Source organism: Pelmatolapia mariae, linkage group LG14 (genome assembly GCF_036321145.2).
Source record: "Pelmatolapia mariae isolate MD_Pm_ZW linkage group LG14, Pm_UMD_F_2, whole genome shotgun sequence".
NCBI lineage: Eukaryota > Metazoa > Chordata > Actinopteri > Cichliformes > Cichlidae > Pelmatolapia > Pelmatolapia mariae.
The window spans coordinates 31,444,330-31,468,277 of NC_086239.1; the positions used below are offsets into that span (position 1 = coordinate 31,444,330).

Here is a 23,948-nt window from a genome sequence, read left to right on the forward strand (position 1 = left end):
TACATTGTTGGAGAGAGAAATAACATCATGGAAGAGACATAAAGTGAGTAAAAAACGTCCTAAATGCATTTAGAATTTATTTAGAACTACAAATTAAATTTTTTTTTTTAGCAATTATTGTTTTTTTTAATGTCACAATTCCAACCCTGCTTGGACCGGCAAAAGTGACCCGAAATAGGCACTCTGGTGGAGTTACTTTGTGTGTGTGTGTGTGTTTAGAAGTAGTTTTAAACCTTGTGATCCACAAAACAGCATAACAGTAAAAGAAGAACTGCGTTACAGTCAGTTCGGGAGCAGCGGCTTCGCTCATGCGCGATTCATTTGCAGTTTGGATGCATAGGTGTGAACATCTCCTGCCCTGATAGCAGCTGGGGGAGGACTATCCTCCACCCGTGAGCGCTTTGGAATGGGCGAAGTGCCCACGGCAGCACCCGCTGCTTGTTGAGAGTAAGAGCCATACGTGTTTTCACGTCAAAAAATCGTCATAAGTCTCCAATAACACCAGAAAAAGTCGCCAGATTTGTCGCTAGTCACTTTTTAGAAAAAAAGTCGCTAAGGGGGTCTGAAAACTCACTAAATATAGCGACAAAGTCGCTAAGTTGGCAACACTGATTATGGGTATACCTTGCAAATCCAGCTAGCTAGTCAGAACTATTGATAGAACTACCGAGAAACAGAACTTAGGTACATACAGATAGCTTATTTTAAAAAATACACATACATACATACACAGCTAGACATTCACATGTGCTTAAGAAAGTGAAACTGGTCAAAGTCGTTTCTTAAAAATATTGCACTTGTGTACCAAAATTTGTATAGAATTAAAAATGAATAGTATTGCACCAGGTTTAGATTGACATAACGTGTTATTGATTTATTTTGTTTCATGTTAGAGTTCCCAGATGAATTTGGCATAAAAAATATTTCTTGATTTTGTAGTGCTTGCTTTGGACCTAGAACATTTGCCTGAGGGCAAGCATTTAAACAGATGATAGGCATGGTGAGTTGTAGCCTTTAGGTTTCAGTCTACTTTCTGCAGGCAGCTCAATATGTATGCATCATCAAGAGCAGGCAGCTGTGTGTTGGTAATGTTTTGTGCAGTTTTTATGACTCTCTTTAGATCTCTTTCTTATCCGCAAGAGAGCTGTCATCTTACCATATGTCAATGTCCTTTAAAAATGACAACAACGACAACAGCAATCAACATTTTTCAGCCAAACTGCCAAACTCAAAGCTGAGTGATATCACAGTGGCAACAATCTTTTATGCCTTTATTGCTTTTCTATGTTTTATTCAAGTTTTCTAAAGTCTTTCTCTTTACTGAAGTGTTTTGCAGTAATAAAGTATAAAAGCAGGTATAGTGCGTATATGGTGCATCTGTAGCCAAATTCTAATGTTATTGCCTCTGTGTAAAAAGATGTATTTGTGTAATTATATTCGAGGTTTTTTTTTAAACCATTTCACCTGAATATTTTAGATATTATGTTATAACAAGACATCTGTGAGTGTTCAGTGCCAGATTTTCCTCATTCAGTTCAAAAGTGCAATGTCTTTGGGCCAAGTGAAAATTATGTTGCTGTTTGGAATGACATTGGCCCATTTTGTATCCAGATTTTAACATTTCAAAGCACACCCTTAGCAACATGAGTAATTCCCCAGAAACAATATTTCCTTGAACTCATGTTATACAATATAAATAGCTACTGCTTTGCACTTAATAAATTTGCAGATTTTGTGGACACTTAGCATTACCATAGCCTTACCTTATAGTTATACATCTGATATTTGATATAGTTATATCAAACTTTTTTTGTGGGCTTTTTCTTATTAATATTATTATTTAGCTCTTAAAATGTATTTAGTTCTTTAAAAAATCTTTAAGAATCCAATTGTTAAAAGTCTTGTGGTACATATTCAACTATGTTCATTAGTCTGTGCGTGTCTGCTATTTAATTATGAGCAGATACAGCTTTTAGAACTGACTCGTGCAGCTGAATTACATTAAAGTGGGGAGAAAGAAACAAAACAATGGCATTCATCGAAGTTTGAAGTGTTCATTCTATGTGAAATCTGTTCTTTTACAATGTACTATAATGTTATTCTCATGCATCTTTTGGCCAGACAGTGCATTATGTGAAATCTTGGCATTTATCATCAAACACAATCTGCTTGTGAACAGACATGAATATAAGATTGGATCCATCGAAATGTCATTAACACTGATAACTATGTTGTTGTGTAAATTAAAGCTGTTTTTGTTGTTAAATTTATGGATAATTAAAACTAAGTTCTAACTAAAGACATGTGGGTTTGGAAGTTCTCAAAAGCATACTTATGAAACATACATTTTGAGAAAAACACTATCTTGTGAAGCAAGAGAGCAAATAAAACTCTTGGAAAAAGATTCTCACAAAACCGTCTGATTTAAATTTACAGAAAATTATAACTGCGCTCAATTTATATTGTTTTGGCAATTATTCCTGGTTGTCTGTCAGAGAATGAATGATTATGTAACTTCTGAATCTGCTTTTCTTTATGAAATATACCACAAAGATGGAAAATAAGTCACTGTGCGCTAAGCCTTAGATGACCTACATTACTGTTGGGCTTAATAGTCTTAGTTTTGTACCCATACAAGGTAAAAATAAAATAAAATGCAAAAAACGATGAAGAAACTATGATTGTATTTTGTACATAATGCTCACCTGTAATCGGACTCTCATGTGAATACCTTCAAATTGTACTTTGTGAGGGCCAAGTCTATACACGATGGGGCTGCAGTTGAACATCAAACACATCCAGTGTTCCAGAAATATGACAGCTCTTTGGAGCCAGTGCTGCTTTCATGCAGCTGCATCCAAGCAACCTCTGATATGCACATTTGCTGGACTGGAGTGTTATTTTGGTAGAGTGGCTGATGTGGATCAGTTAAAACTGAGAGAAACTTTCCATTAGATTCTACATTTATTGGTCAGATAGGGTTTGTCATATATATTTCATTGTATTATTGTTACATCTTAAATACTAATGTCCCTGCAGTTCTGCGATCATTAAAAATTGATAAGCCCTGATTAGTAAAGTAAAATATGATAATAACAGCTAAAGAAAAAACTTTTAAAGAATGGAAAAAGAAAAAAGTTTAAAAATGGCGTTCAAAATTTGTAGCCTGATGCACCTTCAAATGCTGGTTTATTTCAAGCACAGATGACCCATGTTATTAGGAGAATCTGACAAAAGTCAACACAACAAAACTAGGTACAAGTATCTGAAAGCTTATTAAAGGGATGCTGCACATGAATTTGCCAACTCTGTTGTTTCGTTTATGGATGAGAAGACAGTTGCTTTTTGGTGATGAGCAGTGGAAACTGTTGTACTAAGTCAAGTGAAATTGGAGACTGTTGTTATTGACAAGAACGGTCTTATAAATGACCAAATAATTGATTGGTAGATCGCTGCTGAAGAGAGCATGGAAAATCACAAGGCAAATGGAAAAGTAACATGATCCTGCACCAGATGTTTTCAGAAGAAGTTGTAAATGTATAAAATAGTGCCCACTGTGAGTCTGACTGCAGAATGTATTAAACTTTATCTGTAGCTAGGTTTGCATGTTACTGTAGGTTACACTTTCTAGATAGGAAACTTAAATAGAAATAGATAAAAAAAAATTTTTTTATGTTTTTTATTTTAGATGTAAAATATTATCTTCGTGGATTTGAGCCATAAAAAAGAAAATATCAACATAATCCCACATGGTACCTAAAATGTGCTGCAGAGGTTGTTTCAGCACTGCTGAATTTGAGACATTCAGTTTTAATTCCCTTGTAAAGAACACAAACTTATCAAACAGAAAATGAAGGTGCTTCGTATTTCTTTCAATATGCTGAAAGAAACAGCATCAACAATGTGAACTAAAAATGTGTTTAATTTCTATTAGGTAAGTAAGAAAAATGTAGCAAGCAGACACAAGTGAGCAGCTTCTATAGTGCAAGCAATCATGTCAAATATTCAGTAATGAAACCTGTCATCTATAATTAGAGGTATAAAAAGTTGCCTCACAGTTCTACTTCAATGCAAATGAGCTTTTGACAGTTCATTACTTGTTAAAACAGCCACAGAGTACAGATGTGAGCAGGTTTTAGGCCATATGGTGCAGGTCTCGCTCTACAGAAAATACTAAGATATTATTTGTGCTTCTTTGCTTGGTAGACAAATATTATTTTTGATTTTCCACAAGCTACTGACTGCATGAGCAGATGTCATGCTTCACTTGGGCTGTCATTAGGGATGTTTTTGGGAAAACAACATATAAATGGCAAAACACTGATTATTTGTATGATTTCATCATATCAGGCCATGTCCACCAGCTGCCTGGATCACCAAAGCTTGTTGACGATTCCTGTAAATGATTTCTGATGTGAAATAACAGATAAGAAAAAAAAAACAAAACGTTTTATATTTTGCCATGTCTGTTTTGTGTGTTGCAAAAGTTTCTTGGCTGCTTGAGGTTTTAAACCGTTTTATTGCATCCAAGAAGCCATAAACTGCACTGAGGAATTTTTTCTCATGAAACAATAATGCAGAAGCTGGTGCTGACCCAAATATCTGTACATAACAGCAAACATAATGAATGTCCCTGTAACCTCAGGGAAGTATCTCAGCTGCATTCACACACAAAAACAAATGTTACTTACATATTCTTTTGACAAATGAAATTCAACAATGCATTTTGAAATGAAATGTAAGTAACTTGCAATTGATGCCAATGTTACAATTTATTTTTTCATCATATTTTGTTGTTTTCAGAAATTATTTGTAGTTTTTTAGTTAGACTTTTTTTTATGAGTAAAGGCAGTTGACTCTTCTTGAAAATGAGGATAATGCAGTTATTTTTTTTTTAACCAATTTTGATGTTTATTTTATACAGAATCCAAACTGCCTGGATCCTTTTAAACAGGCAGATGCATGGCTAAACCACTGAAAGGAATGACTCATAGGTTTTAGTATCTACAGTTCTGTTTCCAATATGTTGGACTGCTGTTTAGACTTTACAACTCTTTTAAACCCTCCTTTAGGTCACTATTAAACTAAAAATACTACTATGAATTTATAGTGAGCAAAATATTTTTGAAAAAATACTGGAAAAGTTAAGTAAATATAAAGCACACATCCACAGGCAATCTCACATTTAATAAAGTTAATTTGGCAAAGGGTCAGCAACAGTCACAAATGTGAAAAACGCCATCAAATGGCTATAATTGAGTACATTACATTATGGCATAATTTGTGTAAATATTTTTGAAATCACTGCTTAGTAGCATTTCCAAAATGTATGAAAAGCATTAAAGCTGAACAACAATCAAATTTTGGTAGAAGAAATGCTGCTACCCGTACTGCCATAATCCACGCATATAGAGGAGCATGACTCTAATAAAGGTGCTAATCTGTTGGTCCTGTGTCTGGATATGTCACTCATTGAAAACAGATGGCACATTATAAAATTAAAATAACAAAGGAAGCTTGCAGTTACTCACTAGATAAAATCCTATATCAAGTGGCAAAACATTTTCAAAACTATACATTTTTCTCTGAGCAGGACCGCATAATGTTAAACATTTAACAGGCTAACAAAAGCAGAATTAGCATACTTTAAAAAAAAATTATGTTGTTTGTGTACTGTTTTCACTTTAATTTTGTGGTCAAACTTTTGTGGAGTAAAGAATTTTTTTCCAAGCACAAATTTAGTTTTAACATCTCAATGAAACAAAACTTACCATTTAAGAATTTTGCAAAGACTTCAAAATGACACAATCTCCACTAATGCCCTGTTCAAACAGGCATATTTATCTCAACAAAAGCACTTTATTGGAAGATGTTTGAAAAATAGAAGGCAAAGCCAAAAGCATTCAGCTACATCATTCCAAATGATAGAAAGAGAGACAAATTTACATTACAATTTAAACAATACACAGAGAAAAAAAAAACAAACCATACAGTTAAAGTCAGAAAACATGTTTTTTTTTTTTTTTAATCTTTATCATGCTTAGATTTTGAAATTTTCCAGGCAGCTTTTAACCTCTTTGCGTTAAGCAAATTCATAAAGAAGCTCAAAATTGAAGTATTTTATTGTAAATCTAATGAATGAATGCATTCAGACTATCCTATAGCTGCTTTGACTTTCTGTGTATTTAAAATCATGCTGAAATAGTCATGTGAACTTGTTTTATATACATTCAAAGCACCATTAAAGTGTTTATGAGAGTAGTTTTTTTGTCAGGTATACCTATTACAGTATGAAATCACTGACATTTTAGGCACAGCCCTTGTATTAAAACACCAACTTTAACCTCTGGGTTTGACGTCTCTTTCTGCTTTTACCCGGAGGTGTTCTCATCGGCTTGTGCTCAGTCCCTTCCCCTCCTCCTACCGCCAGCTGGAAAAAAGAGAACAATAAATATTTGTCAGTCATGTGGATTAGGTTGTTGTCTAAGTCTAAAAGATATACTGTGCTGAAGTTTGGCATCCAAACTCTCATCACTGCCCAGATGGAAACACCAAGCACATGGAGCAGGAGTGATGATGATGACTTCCCCCCTTGGGAAGTGTATAGTCTCAGAAACTATACAGGTGGATGCCGACTGGATGTGGGTCTCACAAAATGTTGTATAACAGCCACTGAAGCAACACATTTCAGCATAGCTTTTGAGGACAGCATTGTGGCAGCAAGCATGACAGCAGATGAGCAAAGAGACTGCAGCTGGAATAAAGGAATGTTGATTTTTGGGGAATTGTATTTGCATCTTTTTTGTTGAAAGTTAGATGAGAAGACTGATACCATTACTGTATGCACAAGACAAAAATGAACCTATAGCAGCTGGCTTAACTAAGCACAAGCCCGGAAATAACTAGCCTGGGTCTGTACCAGCACCAGTTAATGGATTGTCATCTGTTTAATCTGTACAAAATCGGAATTCTGAAACAGCACGTGGTTTTACAGAAGGCTTTGTGCAGGACTATATTTTCTTGGCATTACAGTGTGATTGCCAGCTATCTCTTCTGTCTGTGTTAAACTAAGCTAATGGGCTGCTGACCCTCTCAATCCATAAATGACAGTGTTATCAGTTTTCTTATCAAACTCTCAACAAAGAGTGAGTAGTGTAAGCAGATTTCCCAAAATGTCAAGCTATTCCTGTAGGTACCAAAGTGATTGCAGGGATGTGTTGGACATATGGTACAGGAAGAGTATGGAGCATAATTGAAGCCAAAGTCTTAAAGTGACAGTCTAAACTATCTCACACTGTGCTGCATTAATTACAATTCCAGGTCTCATTTCTTTCTGTCTTTCTTTCTATTTCTTTTTCCTTCTTCTTCTTTATTTATTTATTTTTTACCTATAACTCTTCTGGGATTAGTTCCTCTGGAACTGCCTTCTATAAAGGCAAAACAAACACACAAATCACACACATTATTTATGAATTATTTTCCTGCTTTCCACTTCCTAGAGACTTGAAAAAAAACTCACTTTGGATTATTTTGGTAAGCCTTGATGCGTCAAGATCGCTCGTTTCAATGGTGGAAACTTCTGAAAGATCGACTCCTAATGGAAAAATGAAAGTATCTTTAAAGTGATGCTGGAATATTTGGCAAAAAATATCAGATAAGCGTGATAACACATAAATTCTAACTAAATATGGTTTAATGAGATTTAAAGTCTATTATATGTATTTAAAAGTCACCTATATGATGTGTGTATAAATTCTCTTTATTATATTCTATATTATTTTATTTGTGATAGCTAAATTCAGAGAAATCCAATCTAATCTAATCTAAAATCAAATCTAACAATAATTTATTAATATTATTAATTAATAATCACACAAACAATCCTTATTTTTAAGTTTCCAAAGCATTTCACTGACCTTCCAGATCAATGTTGCTGGTGCCAGTGCTGACTGAGTATTGAGGCCCTGGAAACAACAGCATTTGTGAGTTCTGAATATGAAGTCATATGATTGTGTTTTACACTTAAGAAATACTTACCAGAGACAACCCTGGTAACCTTTTGGACGGGGTTCTGTCTTTCAATCACCCTGGTAACCTTTTGGACGGGGTTCTGCGTTTCAATCACCCTGGTAACCTTTTGGACGGGGTTCTGCTTTTCAATCACCCTGGTAACCGTTTTGACGATGGGTTCCCTTTGAATGACCCTTGTCACTTCTTTTACCCCAGGAAGTGTAAAAAAGCAAAGAAGCCATGTTTTACTACACCGAAATCAAGAGTGCACAGCATTGTACACTGATCAACTTCTGTACAGCCAACACGCAAAAAAAATAGTTTCAGTGGATCAGAAAACTTCCATGAAAGAAAAGGCGATTCCTGATCAAAGGATATTTACTAATACAATTGTGATATAATTTTCTACAGCTTTATGATTTGCTTTAGCTCAGCTTTATTTTAAATACATGTGACTATTACATCAGTGATATCTAAATACTGTGTTTCAAAATTTGTAATTAACTAGCTTTGAGTGCATGACTGCATGTAAACTGACTAGTTTGGCTACATAAAGTGCACTGTGAATTCCTGGATGGTAATCTCATAAAATTTCCCATAGTTTTTAATGTACACTGTACACTCCCTGCCCTCACTGTTCACCATCTTGACTACCTTAATGGAAATGGAGCGATACCAAACAATTTTTGGCAAGTGGAAAGAAGAAATGTCAATGGATTAATGAATGCTAATCTTAGCTAACTGCCTAATGTTTTGTTTTTTTTTCTCAGGCAGTGACAGGTATTGTGTGAGTACCTCAGGATGGGGCCTTGAACAGTTTGCAGAATGTGGTAGCTAGATCAGCAGTCATAATCAAATATTATGGTTGTCATTAGATGAGGAATATATTGTTTTTATTTTTTCCACTGGTCTTTTGAAATTCCTCAGTTTTGTGCTTGCAACAGTTTTATTAAATATAACTTCACTGATTAGGAATCACATGATGTTGATATTCTTTAATCACCATTACTATACTTTCCTGAATGACACAAGTGACAGTCCTCTATAATAACAACAGGAAATACGGAGTTATTAATGACAGTGAAACATGCAAACTACTTACTCAAAAATGTAAGGGGAATTTCCTGATATCTGAATCCAGAAATGTACTGTAAAAAGTAAATACAGTTGTTAAAGCATATTAAATGTCTATGCTGCATAATAAAGCATATTATTGCTCAGCTCAGCTGAAAAATAAAAATAATTAACAACAATAATGTTCAATCAGAACCATTTTACTAAAATAACCACTAGCATAATCTTCATTGTATGTTCTATTTCTTATACTTTACATGGAATTATAACAATTTTGTTACGACTTAAATAAAGAATAAAAAACTGCAAACTAGACCCAACCCAACATCTCTGGAACTTTAATAACTAAAAATAAATGAACCTTAAATTGAATATAAGAGATGAGCTTCGTCAGAACCATCTGGAGTTCCTGGGATCCAATAGGGATATCTACAAGACAGCACAGGGCATTGACCGCAATTAGGTATTTACAGTTATCACGTTTCTTGACAGATTTATAAGACAAAAACTGGATGAAAGTTTTACCTTCAGGATACAACAGCTTGTTGACAAAGTGAATGACTCCATTTGTGGCCATCATATCAGCCTCAGGGATTTGAACAGAATTAACCTTCACAGTGTTGTTTGCCTGAGGACAACCATTTAAAACAGTTACAGACAAGAAAACCACAAAGTGTTGGGTGTGAATGAAACCACATACTAAAATATGAAGAATAATCAATGTCCCACATTAAATATCATTAGCTTACTGGAGTCACTGAGTTTCAAAGTGGACAATGACTTTTAATCAGACAGTATTCATGGACACTACCATATAAAACAGTTTTACTGAATACTTAACTCTATGATTAAATAAAAAAAAGAAAAAAGGGATTTATCTGAGGTATAAGGTTTAATAGATTAAGATATATAGTTTCCATCTGGATGCACAAAATACCTACAACTATGACTTTAAGGTTGCTGCCCTGGAGGGACTTGAGAAGGTTTGTCACCCCAGGCTCCAAACCACCACCAATGAAGATACCATTATTGATGTGATACAGAAGGATGGTTCTGAGTGCATTTATGTCCTCTGAAACAAAGCAAAGACACACGCATAAGCTATTATTGTATTTTGCATTTCTAACTAGACTTTTACCGCCCAACAAATAAATAGACAAAAATGTCTTGTAAACTTACTCTTCAACACAGCCATGTCTCTTTCACTTAAACCTGCAAAAGCCTTGTCGCTTGGGGCAAACAGAGTAAAGCCTCCCTCCTGTCGAAGCACGTCAGTCAAGCCAGCAGCTTCCATCAGAGACAAAAAGATCCTAAAGAGCAAAGAAGAAAACTGTAACTTGGCTGTTATAGACGCCTCTAAGGGATGACATATTGCAGCAACAGCACTTTCCCATTCCCATATGTGCCATGTGGATTTAATGTAATGATAGTCAAGATGTGGTTCGAGTATTATACTGGTTTTTAAGACCACAGTCCATTTTCATTACCATTGTACTTACTTGAACCCTCCGTTTTCTGTCAGAATCTCGTACATAGTTTTTTCTGCAGGTTTCAACAGAGTCCTCATGAGATGAAGGGCCCCATTGCTTCCTTCTTTACTGCCTCGTATCAGGCAGGAATTCTCGATGCACACAGCCTGCAGATGTAAAACAAGTTGAATAAAAGAGAACAAACTTGAAGTACCAAAGATTTGAAGATTGATTGAGGCTATTGCCTATAACAAGTCTTTAATGGCCTCCAGCTATAACTACTGGGCAAATCTTTAGAGAAGAGCACTCACTGAACGATAGATGAAGACCCGAAGAAGTTTCCCTCCGATGGTCTCCAGCTGCTGGCCATTGTACAGCTGTCCCAGAACAATCTTAGTCTTCAAGATGTGGTTCTCCAGGATAATTCTGAGTAAGTCCTGATCCATGGACATTATTTCATCTGCAGAGGAAAGAAACAGTTTTATGATTCTCATTTAAAATTAATTACACCAGGAAAAAATACATTTAAATTTAAAGCACTGGCTTAAAAAAACTATATTCTTACTACTTTGACTACCATTACGCTAAAGCAGCAACAGACATATTTTGACCAAAGTCAACTCTGTACTCATTGACCTGGCAGTTCTGCAGATGAACCACAAATAGTATCCTACAAATGACGATAAATGCTCTGTAGGTCCATGTTCACAGACAGACAGAGGGAAAGTTTATGGATTGAGCAAGAAACATCATCATCTGTCACAGTTTTCCTGATTTTCTTGGACGTGTCTTATGCCAAGATAGACAATAAATAGATAAATGCACAGAATAAATGTGACAACATTCATTGATAACAGTCACTTTTAGATTTTCTTATTGTGGAATTCTTTACATCCACTGACAAAAGATTATCAATATAAATAAGATACAATTTTTCCCTAGCTGACTACAATTAATTGTTTCTTAAAACATGAGAAGCATAGCGGCTACTTTTTCCACAAATGACATTAAGATTTTGCATGAATTCGCTGAAGCATTTTTTAAAAATCGACATTGCCACCTGCTGAGTGGAAAAGAGAGGAGTGCAAGCGGTATAATGAGGAGTATATGACTCACCACTAAAGACACTGTTGAATGGAGCCAGTAAAGTGTACTCTGCATCTGATCTCATGCCACCAGAGAGGCCCAGCTCGGACACCATGTCACTGAAGGTTGACTGGGAACTTCCCAACAGTTCCATTACCTGCTTAGCTTAAAGAGGTAAAGGAAATCCTGACAGTTTTAGAATATGAACTATAGAAAAAATATTTACATATTCTTCGATATACATATTGCGTAATAAACAAGGTATGCCTCAATAAGAAGCAAAGAGGTGCTCTAACCTGAGTCTGGAACAAGTGCTTTGTCAATAATGTGGATGACACCATTGGTGGTGACAATGTCCTTCTGGCGCACCATTTTAATGCCATTGACTGTCAAGCTTTCGCCATCACAGCCAATTTCAATGTTGTTGCCCTCCAGTGTCTCATAAGAGGTGCCAGCCAGGATACCCTCAGAACACTGGATTGAGTCCAGGAGGTGGAAAGACAGAAGAGCTGAAACAAAAAAAATAAATAAATAAATATTTGAGTTAATATATGATTTAGTTGTGTAAGTAGATGTTTGTCTGATACACTGGGACATTAATGTTTTTTCCTTTGTTATACCAAAGCCAAGGAGGTTATATCCAAGAAACCTGCATATCCTTTAGATCCCAGTGGTCCTCTAGTGAGGGGAACTGTTCTGATCTGAACACGGCACAGCAAATATACATGAGGAAATACAGATGAAGTACAGCTTTTTACTATCTCTTGGTGCTTAGATTGATAATTATCTTGAAAGCCTTTTAGAAATTCTGATTCTTTAAGAAATCACAATGTATATCTCAACACTTTAAATAACAACAAATATTACTGATAATTATTATTATAATAATACGAGTATATTTTATGAAGATACATATAGGTGAACAGCAGTAAAAAAAAAAAAGGCCATAAAAATGTCAAATTATGTGTTACATCATATGTTTTCAAACTCACAATTTAATGCTTGGCTTGAAAGAAGAAAGGTTTTTTTGGTTCAAGTTAGTTTTTAAAGCTAAATAAGCTCCAGATCTATTGTGGCTTCATCTGTTTTGAATTGGAAGAAGCTCAATGCGCAACCATGCTCCCAGCAACCACTATATTTCTTTTCCAGTACTTCCATCAGTAAACATCGTTCTGCTACAATTAACTTAACACTAAAAATAAGCCTTTGAAGAAGTCTGATTTACCTTTGAGGGCCTGCTTGTCACTCTGAATTCTTTCCAGCACATCGCTGCCGAGCTGCTCAAAGGCTTCATTGGTAGGGGCAAAAAGAGTGTAATGTCCTGGCTGACCCAGTTTCTCCAAAAGCTCAGAATTTTGAAATAGATCCTAGAAGATTATGTCACCATCAATATTATATTTAGTGAACTTCATTATACTGCGAAGCAGCATACAAAGAAAATATTCACATTATAATTGTATAATAGTAATTGTAAGTGTCTTGTATTACATCAATAAGTCGTTTACGGCGGGGTTTGCAGTTTTAGTTGTTAATCATTTTTCTCCTACCAAAGCTTGTACTCACACTCAGGGTTGTCAAGTCATCGTTAACTTCAATGACATCTTGAATAGTGTTTCCAATAGTACTGATGACGCGGTCGATGACATGCACGACTCCATTTGTGGCGATCTGGTTGGCGTAGATGATCCTGGCGCAGTTCACAGTCACTATCTGTACACAACATCTGTTTCAGTGTAATACCCCTGACAAATGGTTTATGTAACATGTTAAAATAACACTGAGTACACACCCCATTGGAGTAATGGTTAATATGGAGATCAAGGTCGTTGTACATGGAGGTGACTTTTATTCCATTCTTTAAGTCTTTGGTCAGGAGGCGCTTGTTGACCATATGATAATGAAGAGCGTTGTATAGTTCAATATTGACGTTGCTGACCAGCGCATCCCTCACTGTCTGTTAGATGAAAAAATTAGTTGTTAAAATCTCAAAGACGGAGATCTTCCAGAGCTTTTTGTTTTGTACTGACTCACCGTATCCAAATTATCCCAAGCCTCATTGCTGGGAGCAAAGAAGGTGAAAGATCCTGGTCCCTCAATCTCAGGTCTTAGCTTGGAAATGTCAGCGTAGTTTTGGGTTGATGAGGCCTTCACTATAGACAAACTGCCATACACGTGGTCAATCGGGGCAACTAAGAAAAAAAAAATCACAATAAGGGTCGAGCGTTGTTTTTGAAAACAGAAATAAGACACAATCTTTGAAGTGATCGATTGGAACTTAAAATTAAAAACAAAACGTGTCAACAATATGCTGTGGCACTTGCTTCTAGTTTATTTGGTCTGATCTCAAAGGTAAAACACAGCTGTTCTACAACTGTTCTACAAAACAGTACAGACCATACCTGCAGGGCAGCCAAGCATGCCATCCATTTTCATATACCCTGGGCAGCACTCATAAAGCACAGTCCTGCAGGAAAAAAATACACACATCAAAAATATGGATTTGCACATACGTTTGAGATACCAGTCATAAGAATACATGTAAGAAAGTATTTTTTCTTGCTGCTATGTTTTTTAGTTGAATCATCAATCTGTGATTTTCTGTTCAGTGTTTCCAGATGTTACCCATTATTCTCTGCATTACCCTAAGAGACCATGTGATCCAAAGGCTTTTGCCAAAACCTAATTGTGTTCATGCTAGCAGTACAGTAGTAGATTTATATCACCAAGGCCTCCTCTTTTAAGCTACAGAATTACTCTGAACTCTATGTGACATTTATATTAAGATGTCTGTCTTGAAAGTCTCATCAGTAATTATATCAGAATTTACGAAATGTTGGTTAACATAAAAAATGGATTTGAAGGACTTAGTTTAGCTAATCTGGACGCCAGCATGCACGTTTTTGAAACAGACTTTTATACTGAGAGAATAGTCATTTTGATTTATGTTTTGACACATTTTTATTTGCTGTTGGACACACATATGAAGAGCAGCGGCATGTTCTCCAAAATGCCTGAGATCATAGCCTGAAGAGACCAGTAAAATTCAAAGTGCAGCTGCACAATGTAAAAATGTCTTACATCAGCAAGTTCGACCATGCTGAAGCTATAGGAGTATCTCTTCCTGTGGGAAAACTGGACATTTGAATATATCTACTTTACCGCAAATACCTAATAAGTATTCAACAGTAAAAAGACTCCCAAGATGATGAAAACGTCAGAGACATAGCTATGAGGAATAAACAATGCCATATGCACCAAGAGTTGGCAGGGGAGATTATTGAGGTAAACTGCCCAGTTTTAATTGTCAGAAAAAATAAACCCTAACAGCAGGAAAACTGCTTCTTTTCCAAGTCATGGCAATTAGTTTACAGTAACAAGTAGTATTGCTTTTGGCAATGCATATACAAATTCCAAATACAAGAAAAATAAACTAAAGGAAAAAGGATGTTAAAGTACAAAAGTTTAGCAGTTCATTTCTATCAACAGTATTCCTGTGACATCTGCATTCAAATCTGCCATTAATAGTTTAGAACAGTTTAGGCAAGTTTAGACAATAAAGACTGAATTTACACACATTTTATGGCTTTTAAGGGATACATGTGAGAAACATTATACAACATGGTGACAAGATGAATTACATGTAAGATGATGATTTATAGTCTGGACTTTACTTTACTGTTGCTCTTATCTGATTATTATGTTTCAGCCAGGGTACAGACCAATGCTTCTTGGTCTGCATCAGAGTTGCAGGGATTGGGATGAGATCACACGAGCCCCATTGAGGCAGAGTCAGCAAAAACCTCATAACATTGCTTTCCCACACTGTGGAACTGTGTCTGGCTACGGAATTGGAAACTTTTGATTTATCAGCATCTCTTCAAAAGTACTGTAAGTACTTCATGGACGATACAAAACAACAAAGTTTTGTATCGTCCATGAAGCGTAATTTCAATTAAACCCATCAAAAAAATTTCAGCCTGGATTCTGAAGGTTTGTTAATATAAAGCTTCTTTAGAGGCGGACCTGCTCTGGCAGAGAATATTCTCTCAGAGGGTGAAGACAAACACTTTGACTGGCTAGATAAAGTCAGGCTGAGCACCAACTGCCATAAATGGAAAAGTTCTATTCAGGTCTCTGGTGAGCTAGTTACCCTGAAGTTCTTCAAATGATCACAAAAGGCACTGGTGACATTTTAGCATAAAATGCACATGTTCTTGCCTACAAACAAAATTTAGAGCTGGTAAACAAAATCATTTTGCAGTTTTAATAAAGCACTTCTGAAAGTTATAACTGAAAGAAATGTTTTGCTCTAATGCTGGAGGACTACTAACATCTGGGGGATTTATGGAAGACAGGGTAGGAGGAATGATGGGAGGAGCAACAGGCTTGGTTGGAGAAGGTAATATAATCTGATGCAGTTAATGGATCTAGGAGACTTGGCCTCCTCAATCATGTAACTCGTACTTTTAAAAAAAAGAAGCTCAATTTATTTGTACTCAACCAGATTATCTAGTTAATCTTCACTGACAAATATGACCATCTCTGCTCTCAGTGCAGCTCTTCTATGGGAGAAAAGTCTAACTCAAACTGAAGTTGACTTATTTAATTTAGAAGACTGCAACAGGTTTAAATGAGTAAATCAGTTAGCTTTAACTGCAGCTTTAGCCCAGCCAACTTTTCATTGATTATATAGTTTCTTGTCAGACTTCCGCTAAAACAAACACAATATTTTGATTGTTTTCAACCTTATCATTTGCCATTTTCAGTGAGCAGAGGGTATTCATCATGAAGAACTAAGCCTATTTAGAGTGCGAAGCATGACTCAGTCAAGCGCTGAGGGGCAAACTCAGTGTGAGTGCTGTATGTATGTATATGTGTGTGACAGGAAGAAAAAGAGTAAAAGGGGCTGTTAATAGCCACAAACTTGATTCATGTTTAAACTAAAACTGCTGAGATTGCTGGAACAAAACCAATAAAGAGGTTTCTTATAATGGCTGAGCTAAACGCTTTTCCATTCAAGAATACAGTCAACATTTTGCAGCCACATCATATCCTGGAATCAGTGGTTCACCACTGTGGCATCCAACATCAACCAGACTGCTCAAGTTATGAAAACCCTAACTTTTAGTTTATAGGATCAAACTGGACTGTTTTCTATACAAAGAGTTTAAAGGCTGGATCTATAAATGTGTTTTTCATTTTAAGTGGTAATGTAATTCAAAGTAAGATAACAGATGTCTATCTCTGTGGAAACATCCGAGTTTCCATGAAAAATGGGGGCAGGGGGTGATGTGTGTGTGTGTGTGCGCGCATGTTGGAGGGGGTGGGGTGAGGGAGTGGGGTGGGGGTGGAGTAGAAGAAATGGGAAAAGAAAATAAAGAGAACAGTAAGCCCACATAACTGCTGAGTGAATGTATTTGTTTGAACTGGAGGTACAGTTTTTCCTGTTGGATACACAAAACAAGCACTCACGCTTTCTTTCCACAGATGGACCCTCTGTACCAGTTACGGCAAGTGCTAAAGTATTTCTTCTTGGTTCCCATGACTTGCTGGAGGGCGCAGACATTGGGTCTAAATGAGAATTTATACCAAAAAATGTGATGAAGAATTAGTCAGCAAGTAAAACATCAGTAGGAATCTATGAAATTATTCACGTGTAAAGGATTATTTAACAGCCCAGATGGATAAGACATCAGGCCGTCAAGCATGAATAATTATTTGGCAAATACTACTGCTGCTTTTGAAGCCAGACAGTTAAATATGAATAGTGATAACGACACATGCTGGATTAAACATGTCCTAAGTGAAATGCAAGATTTTAGATACCCTTCAAAAAAATACACAATTAATATTGTTGAAATAGTTGGGACTTATAGAGTTATACAATATACAAATGTGCAGAAATGATAACAACTGTTCAATGTTCATGCATGCACAAAAAAGAGCAAAACAATATATATAGATGAGCTTACCCTTCTTTTCTTGCCCTGATCCTGCTGTGGGCAACAATTTTGTCATAAGCTGAGGAGTCAGCATTATCAAATGTACAGAGCACAAAAAGTGCACAGGCAACCACAAAAAGGAGCTTCATCCCTGATTCCTTCGCTAGCCCACCCAGACCCAGAGTAGTGGGAGCAGACGGAGAGCAGGAGTTTATATTCCACAAGTCTCACCCACCCTAGGAGGATGGCAATTTTTTTTGTACATGCATGGACCACCCAGCACTTAAAAAAAATCCCATATGACTTAAAACATACACTGGGCTTTACCATTTATAATCAAGGATTGCAATCTTTTTTTCTATATTAACTGATCTGAGAAAAGCATTTTTAAAGTAGTGAGACCATTTTGAATTGTTAGCAGTTTTACCATTTTTTTAATTAACCTTTTTAATTCCTTGTCTAAATTTGAATGTGCACATTTGCCACAAAATATTTTCCATAAACACATGTTTTAGCCATATAAGAGTCATTCTAAAAGTCACTTTATGAGTATATGCTTTCACTTTATGGAAAAAGTCTGTTGTGTTGTATTGCATCTGCACACTGATTCAAACAAAGATTTGAAGGCTCAGCACACATTCTCAGTGCACAGATGCAAAAATATTTCAGTTTGTGTCTAGTGCTTTGAAGCTGAGTTATGCATGATAGATATAGATATTGAACAGATGGGATACTTGGGATGAATAGTTCAAATGTATCTTGCCTATAAAAGTGTCCTTTATTTGGAGTACAAACAAAGGGACATTACATAATCTCTGCTCTGAACAAATGCCAGAACAAGGATTGTGTAAATCTTTCAGAATGCTATTTGCTCCACCTTGTGGCTGTGGGAGTACAAGCACCGAGGCTCACAGTGCTGTTGGACATGGATAATATTGCCCATGATGACTTTTACATTTGAGGAGGAGTAAATATTGAGATACAGAAGTATCTGAAAGTATCTTCCTGTTTAGCAGAAAACTATTTTTGTAGTCTTTGAAGTTCAGCTGGTGTTTTCAGGTCTTTGCACCTACTATTCAATTGTCAGATGTTTTCATAGTGGAGCCATGGTATTTTTTAAGGCTACAAAGAATGGAGTCTCGAGGCAACACTGAAGTGCTGTAACACAAGTAGTAACAGGACATAGAAACTCGCACTGGCATGTTAACAGAAGCGTCTTAAAAACAACTTCACATATATAACAGAGCACAGGAAACAATTGTCTGGGAAATGTCTCAGATGTGGAAAATGTAAAATCCCACAACTGTTACAAGGAAATGATAACAGGCTGTAACTTATGAACAGCAGGAACCCATGTGCCAAGCATATGAAAGCAATGTATATGTCATCTTTTGTTATTTCTAAAAGTTGCAGCTCTCTTGTCTATTAATAAGCTAAATGACTCATGGTGCTGGTTAATGATCATTTATTTGTTTTCACTTTGCAAATATCAACAGTTCTGGAATTGTAAGTGTTATTTGTACCGTACCCAAAGGTTTTAGTTATAGAGTTCTGTTTGCCACATGTTGTGAAACCAATCTGGTTTTAACCAGATGCTCTAAATAGGATAAGGAAAAGATTGTCTTAACCAGCCAAGTCAGCGGATTAAAAAAAAAAAAAAAAAGACCCTAAGACCCAATACTGTGCAGACGTTGAGCTCAGTTTAGTTTTATTTATGTAACATCAGTTCAAAACTGCAGTTATCTTAGTGAGCTTCATATTGTAGGTAAAGACATAGGTAAATATTAGAGAGAGAAGCTCTCTCTAAAAGTTCCCCTTTTAGCAAGCACTTAGGGAAAAAGAGCTCAGTCTTAACAGAAAGAGACCTCTGGAAGAACCCTGTTCGGGGAGAGGCAGCCATCTGCTGTGACTGGTTGAGGGGTTAGAAAGGGAGGATGGCAAAGAAAAGCAAACAGACAGACATCTGGAGCTGAAAATCAGTGGACTGACTTTGTATTTTCAACTTGTAAGCCTGAAATGAAAAAATCAGCCAATCACATTTAAAAAGTGACAGTTTGAAGGCCCAAGCTTCTTATCACCTTTATTTAATGCATTTAGAAAGCCCCTTAATCCTCTAAAATCCAAAACACTGAAATACAGTTACTGTGCAGTCCCGTCATCCTATTAAACAGCCAGTGAGAGATAATAGAATCGCCACACACTCATTGCAGTGATAATCAAATGCAGTGTGGCTTTTGCACTTTGAAACAGAACACGCTCTCTCTGAATCAGTCCTTGACACACGCCGGCACCGACACAAGCATTTCATGTGCCACAAAGAATAAAAGAAGTCTTGATCCCAAGTACGGGCTCCTCTCATTTTACTTTTAAGTGGAAATGAAAGGAAAAAGTGCAACAGCAATCTTAACTGAGTGAGTTTTTCAGATATAGTACAAAGACCCAAACACTTTGTTGATTGGTTTCTAAAGATAGCAGGGCTGCTATGGTAACAGAAACTGACATCAGTTTCATCCAGCACCCAAGGTTGCCTGCAAGCTTCAAACCATGAAGGTGTGAAACGGTCTGTGAAAATACAAACTATGAGTAACCAAGCACCAGTAGCACTGATTCACAGGCACCTATTAGCTCAATTAATCACTGTAGTACCATACCTCTATTAAACTCTGTATTGTTGACTACAGATTATAAGTAGCAACAAGATAGGCCTCTGTGTACCTGAAAGGTACCATCATGGCATGTTTTCCCACAGGTTTTCTACTTTAAATAGTATGACTAGATACATAGTCACTACACAGAGGTACCATAGTATTGTCATTAGCCAACTACACTTGTTTTTTTTAATATTCTCACAGATCACTAGAGGGTGCTTCATGTCCTATTTGGAAATAGACCATATTACAAGCTCATTTTTCTTCTAACCCCAGAATCTCTAAATCATAAGAGAGAACCGGAAATATCAGTGCTGAGTGCTAAATTATTAACAGTGGTGAAGCTCTCAAATGTACCAACAGCCTGTAGTCTTACTGCACCAGTTTCAGTGATCAATAGTGTAAAACCATACAGGTTTCTCTTCCATTTAGGTCAAGGTTGACAAAAGGTATGCTGGGCTTAACAGCTAATTAAAAATGACTTATAATAACCTCTTACAAAGAGTCGTGGATGTAAGAGTTTTATTACTAGAGCATTCATACTAATGCACTAACATTCAAACAGTTGTTTTCAGTAACTCTTCAAGGCAGACCTCATTTTGCAAGTCGATTCACAGTTAAATCTACAACATGTCATATTTATAGTTATGATAAGAAGAAAACATATCTGGATAAAAAATGCCACTTAATTTATCTTAAAATAAATGACTGTTCAGCTCAACTGTTCTTGGTCTTTGGTTAAAATAATAATTAAAAAATGGCCAAAACTACTTTAAAAGGTATGTATTTATAAGAAGAGCTCCAAATGTAAGAATTTATAGTTCATAACAAAAACAGAATTAGCATTATTTGTCATATATAAGAAAGAAAAATATGCCTTTAGTGTTTTTTTCCCCTCTAACACGTCACACAGTCTGTGAGAAAAGGAAACATGTTGAGGACAGCTGTGCAACACTATTCCTTAGTGTTGGAATAGTGTTGGAATCTGCTTGTATATACAAGAAGAGAAAAGGTAAACTATTTACTAAATTCTTTTCTCCAAGCACAAACAAGATTTTTCTGCAATTAGGTTTGGTTTAGTTTATTAAGATCCTCATTAGCTAAAGCAGCTATTCTTCCTGGGGTCACGGGTATTTAAACTTTAACAGTGCACTATTACAATCTCCACACAGATGTACAGTCAGGTCCATAAATATTGGGACATCGACACAATTCTAACATTTTTGGCTCTATACACCACCACAATGGATTCCAAATGAAACGAACAAGACGTGCTTTAACTGCAGAGTGTCAGCTTTTATTTGAGGGTATTTACATCCAAATCAGGTGAACGGTGTAGGAATTACAACAGTTTGCAAATGTGCCTCCCACTTCTCAAGGGACCAAAAGTAATGGGACAGAATAAGAACCATAAATCAAACATTCATTTTTTAATACTTGGTTGCAAATCCTTTGCAGTCAATCACAGCCTGAAGTCTGGAACACATAGACATCACCAGACGCCGGGTTTCATCCCTGGTGATGCTCTGCCAGGCCTCTACTGCAACAGTCTTCAGTTCCTGCTTGTTCTTGGAACATTTTCCCTTCAGTTTTGTCTTCAGCAAGTGAAATGCATGCTCAATCGGATTCAGGTCAGGTGATTGACTTGGCCATTGCAAAACAGTCCACTTCTTTCCCTTCAAAAACTCTTTGGTTGCTTTTGCAGTATGCTTTGGGTCGTTGTCCATCTGCACTGTGAAGCGCCGTCCAATGAGTTTTGAAGCATTTGTCTGAATATGAGCAGATAATATTGCCCGAAACACTTCAGAATTCATCGTGCTGCTTTTGTCAGCAGTCACATCATCAATAAATACAAGAGAACCAGTTCCACTGGCAGCCATACATGCCCACGCCATGACACTTCCACCACAATGCTTCACTGATGAGGTGGTATGCTTAGGATCATGAGCAGTTCCTTTCCTTCTCCATACTCTTCTCTTCCCAAAGGTTTACATCTTGTGGTGAACCCTCTGTATTCACACTGGTGGAGTCTTCTCTTGATTGTTGACTCTGACACACATACACCTGCCTCCTGGAGAGTGTTCTTGATCTGGCCAACTGTTGTGAAGGGTGTTTTCTTCACCAGGGAAAGGATTCTTCGGTCATCCACCACAGTTGTTTTCCGTGGTCTTCCGGGTCTTTTGGCGTTGCTGAGCTCACCGGTGCGTTCCTTCTTTTTGAGAATGTTCCAAACAGTTGTTTTGGCCACGCCTGATGTTTTTGCAATCTCTCTGATGGGTTTGTTTTGTTTTTTTCAGCCTAATGATGGCTTGCTTCACTGATAGTGACAGCTCTTTGGATCGCATCCTGGCAGTTGACAGCAACAGGTTCCAAATGCAAACAGCACACTTGAAATGAACTCTGGACCTTTTATTTGTTCATTGTAATTGGGGTAATGAGGGAATAACACACACCTGGCCATGGAACAGCTGAGAAGCCAATTGTCCCATTACTTTTGGTCCCTTAAGAAGTGGGAGGCACATATACAAACTGTCATAATTCCTATACTGTTCACCTGATTTGGATGTAAATACCCTCAAATAAAAGCTGACAGTCTGCAGTTAAAGCACGTCTTGTTCGTTTCATTTGGGATCCATTGTGGTGGTGTATGGAGCCAAAAATGTTAGAATTGTGTCGATGTCCCAATATTTATGGACCTGACTGTATAACATCATAATAAAAGCATAAGACTTAACTGTTTTATAACATTTAGAGAGTTTAAAAAAAAATCTCATCAATATTAATTGGCAATAATTAAAATCATGAAATGTCAAAGCCTGGATTAACTGTCTGATTGAGCCTGGTCTTTTAAACCCAGAAATCCCATTTCCTATTTTAGCAGCTATCTTGATATGTTCTGTCCAGGATAATTTACTAAGATTATACACAGTACAATGGTCTCATGAACTTGGTCAACAAACACACCATTAATAGAAACCTTTAAACTTTGAGTTTTTCAAATAGAAAGGTTAGAACCAATTATAATGCTATTTGATTTACAGACATTCAAAATCACTTTATTGCTCCATTTCCACTTAACTACTGACCTCAACTCAGAATCAAAATCCTATCCTCTACGCAGTTCTCCCATGGCTATGACGCCTATCATCCTAAAGTTTGTGAACGATACCACAGTAATACGATCCATCATCAGCAGGGATGAGCCTACAGCAGGGAGGTTGCAAATCTTCAGTAATGGTGTGAGGACAACGGCAGCTGCACTTCCTCTGTGTCATAAGGAAGAATAACCTGGACCCCCCCGACCCCCCACCACCACCACTTGTTTGACCCGCTGCCCTCTGGTCAGCACCTCTGGTCAATCAGGTCCCACACCTCCAGATTCACTAACAGCTTCTTCCCCCGGGCTATTCGGGCTGCTTACAAACACTATCCCCACTCACCCCACCCCTGCCCACCCACCTCACCAATCTGAACCATGGTCTGAGTAACCCTCATCACTCAGGTTACTCACATACAGACTCTATACTCAGACCAAGTCCTTTTGCACTGCTTCCAAGCACTTTGCGCTCCATTGTGTGCCTTTCTCTTGTGTTGTATATATTCCTCGACTGTATATATCTCTTCTGTTTGCTATTTATTCCTGATGTTTTTAGTATTTGTATCTGTTTTTACTCCTGCACAGCTGGTGTGGAGCACCTATAATTTCACTGTACATGTAC

The 23,948-nt window shown here is 36.8% G+C and overlaps 1 protein-coding gene across 2 annotated transcripts; it reads right to left on the reverse strand.

Annotated features, from left to right (window-relative positions):
- Nucleotides 1–5,253: 5,253 nt before the first annotated feature.
- Nucleotides 5,254–17,749, reverse strand: postnb (periostin, osteoblast specific factor b). Of its 2 annotated transcripts, XM_063492967.1 has the most exons (21): nt 17,612–17,749; nt 17,112–17,210; nt 14,039–14,103; nt 13,671–13,828; nt 13,429–13,593; nt 13,203–13,349; nt 12,865–13,006; nt 11,936–12,148; nt 11,670–11,804; nt 10,865–11,013; nt 10,584–10,720; nt 10,264–10,394; nt 10,026–10,156; nt 9,610–9,712; nt 9,446–9,513; nt 9,113–9,158; nt 8,038–8,214; nt 7,917–7,964; nt 7,520–7,594; nt 7,389–7,427; nt 5,254–6,430 (listed from the first exon to the last, which is right to left on the reverse strand). In XM_063492967.1, exons 1-21 carry the CDS (start codon nt 17,728–17,730, stop codon nt 6,402–6,404), a joined length of 2,376 nt encoding a protein of 791 aa, XP_063349037.1. In that variant the 5' UTR covers nt 17,731–17,749; the 3' UTR covers nt 5,254–6,401. The 2 variants fall into 2 exon arrangements, with proteins under 2 accessions (XP_063349037.1, XP_063349038.1); XM_063492968.1 differs by lacking the exon at nt 7,389–7,427 and having other exon boundaries at nt 5,256–6,430.
- Nucleotides 17,750–23,948: the final 6,199 nt, after the last annotated feature.

Bases quoted from the DNA above. Each gene is read 5' to 3' on its own strand.
- postnb (XM_063492967.1), bottom strand. From the start codon at position 17,730: ATGAAGCTCCTTTTTGTGGTTGCCTGTGCACTTTTTGTGCTCTGTACA. The intron at 13,350-13,428 runs GTGTGTACTCAG...TGTTGTGTACAG, and splicing joins TTAACCATTACTCCAATGGG to ATAGTGACTGTGAACTGCGC. The intron at 11,014-11,669 runs GTGAGTCATATA...TTTCCTCTGCAG, and splicing joins ATTCAACAGTGTCTTTAGTG to ATGAAATAATGTCCATGGAT.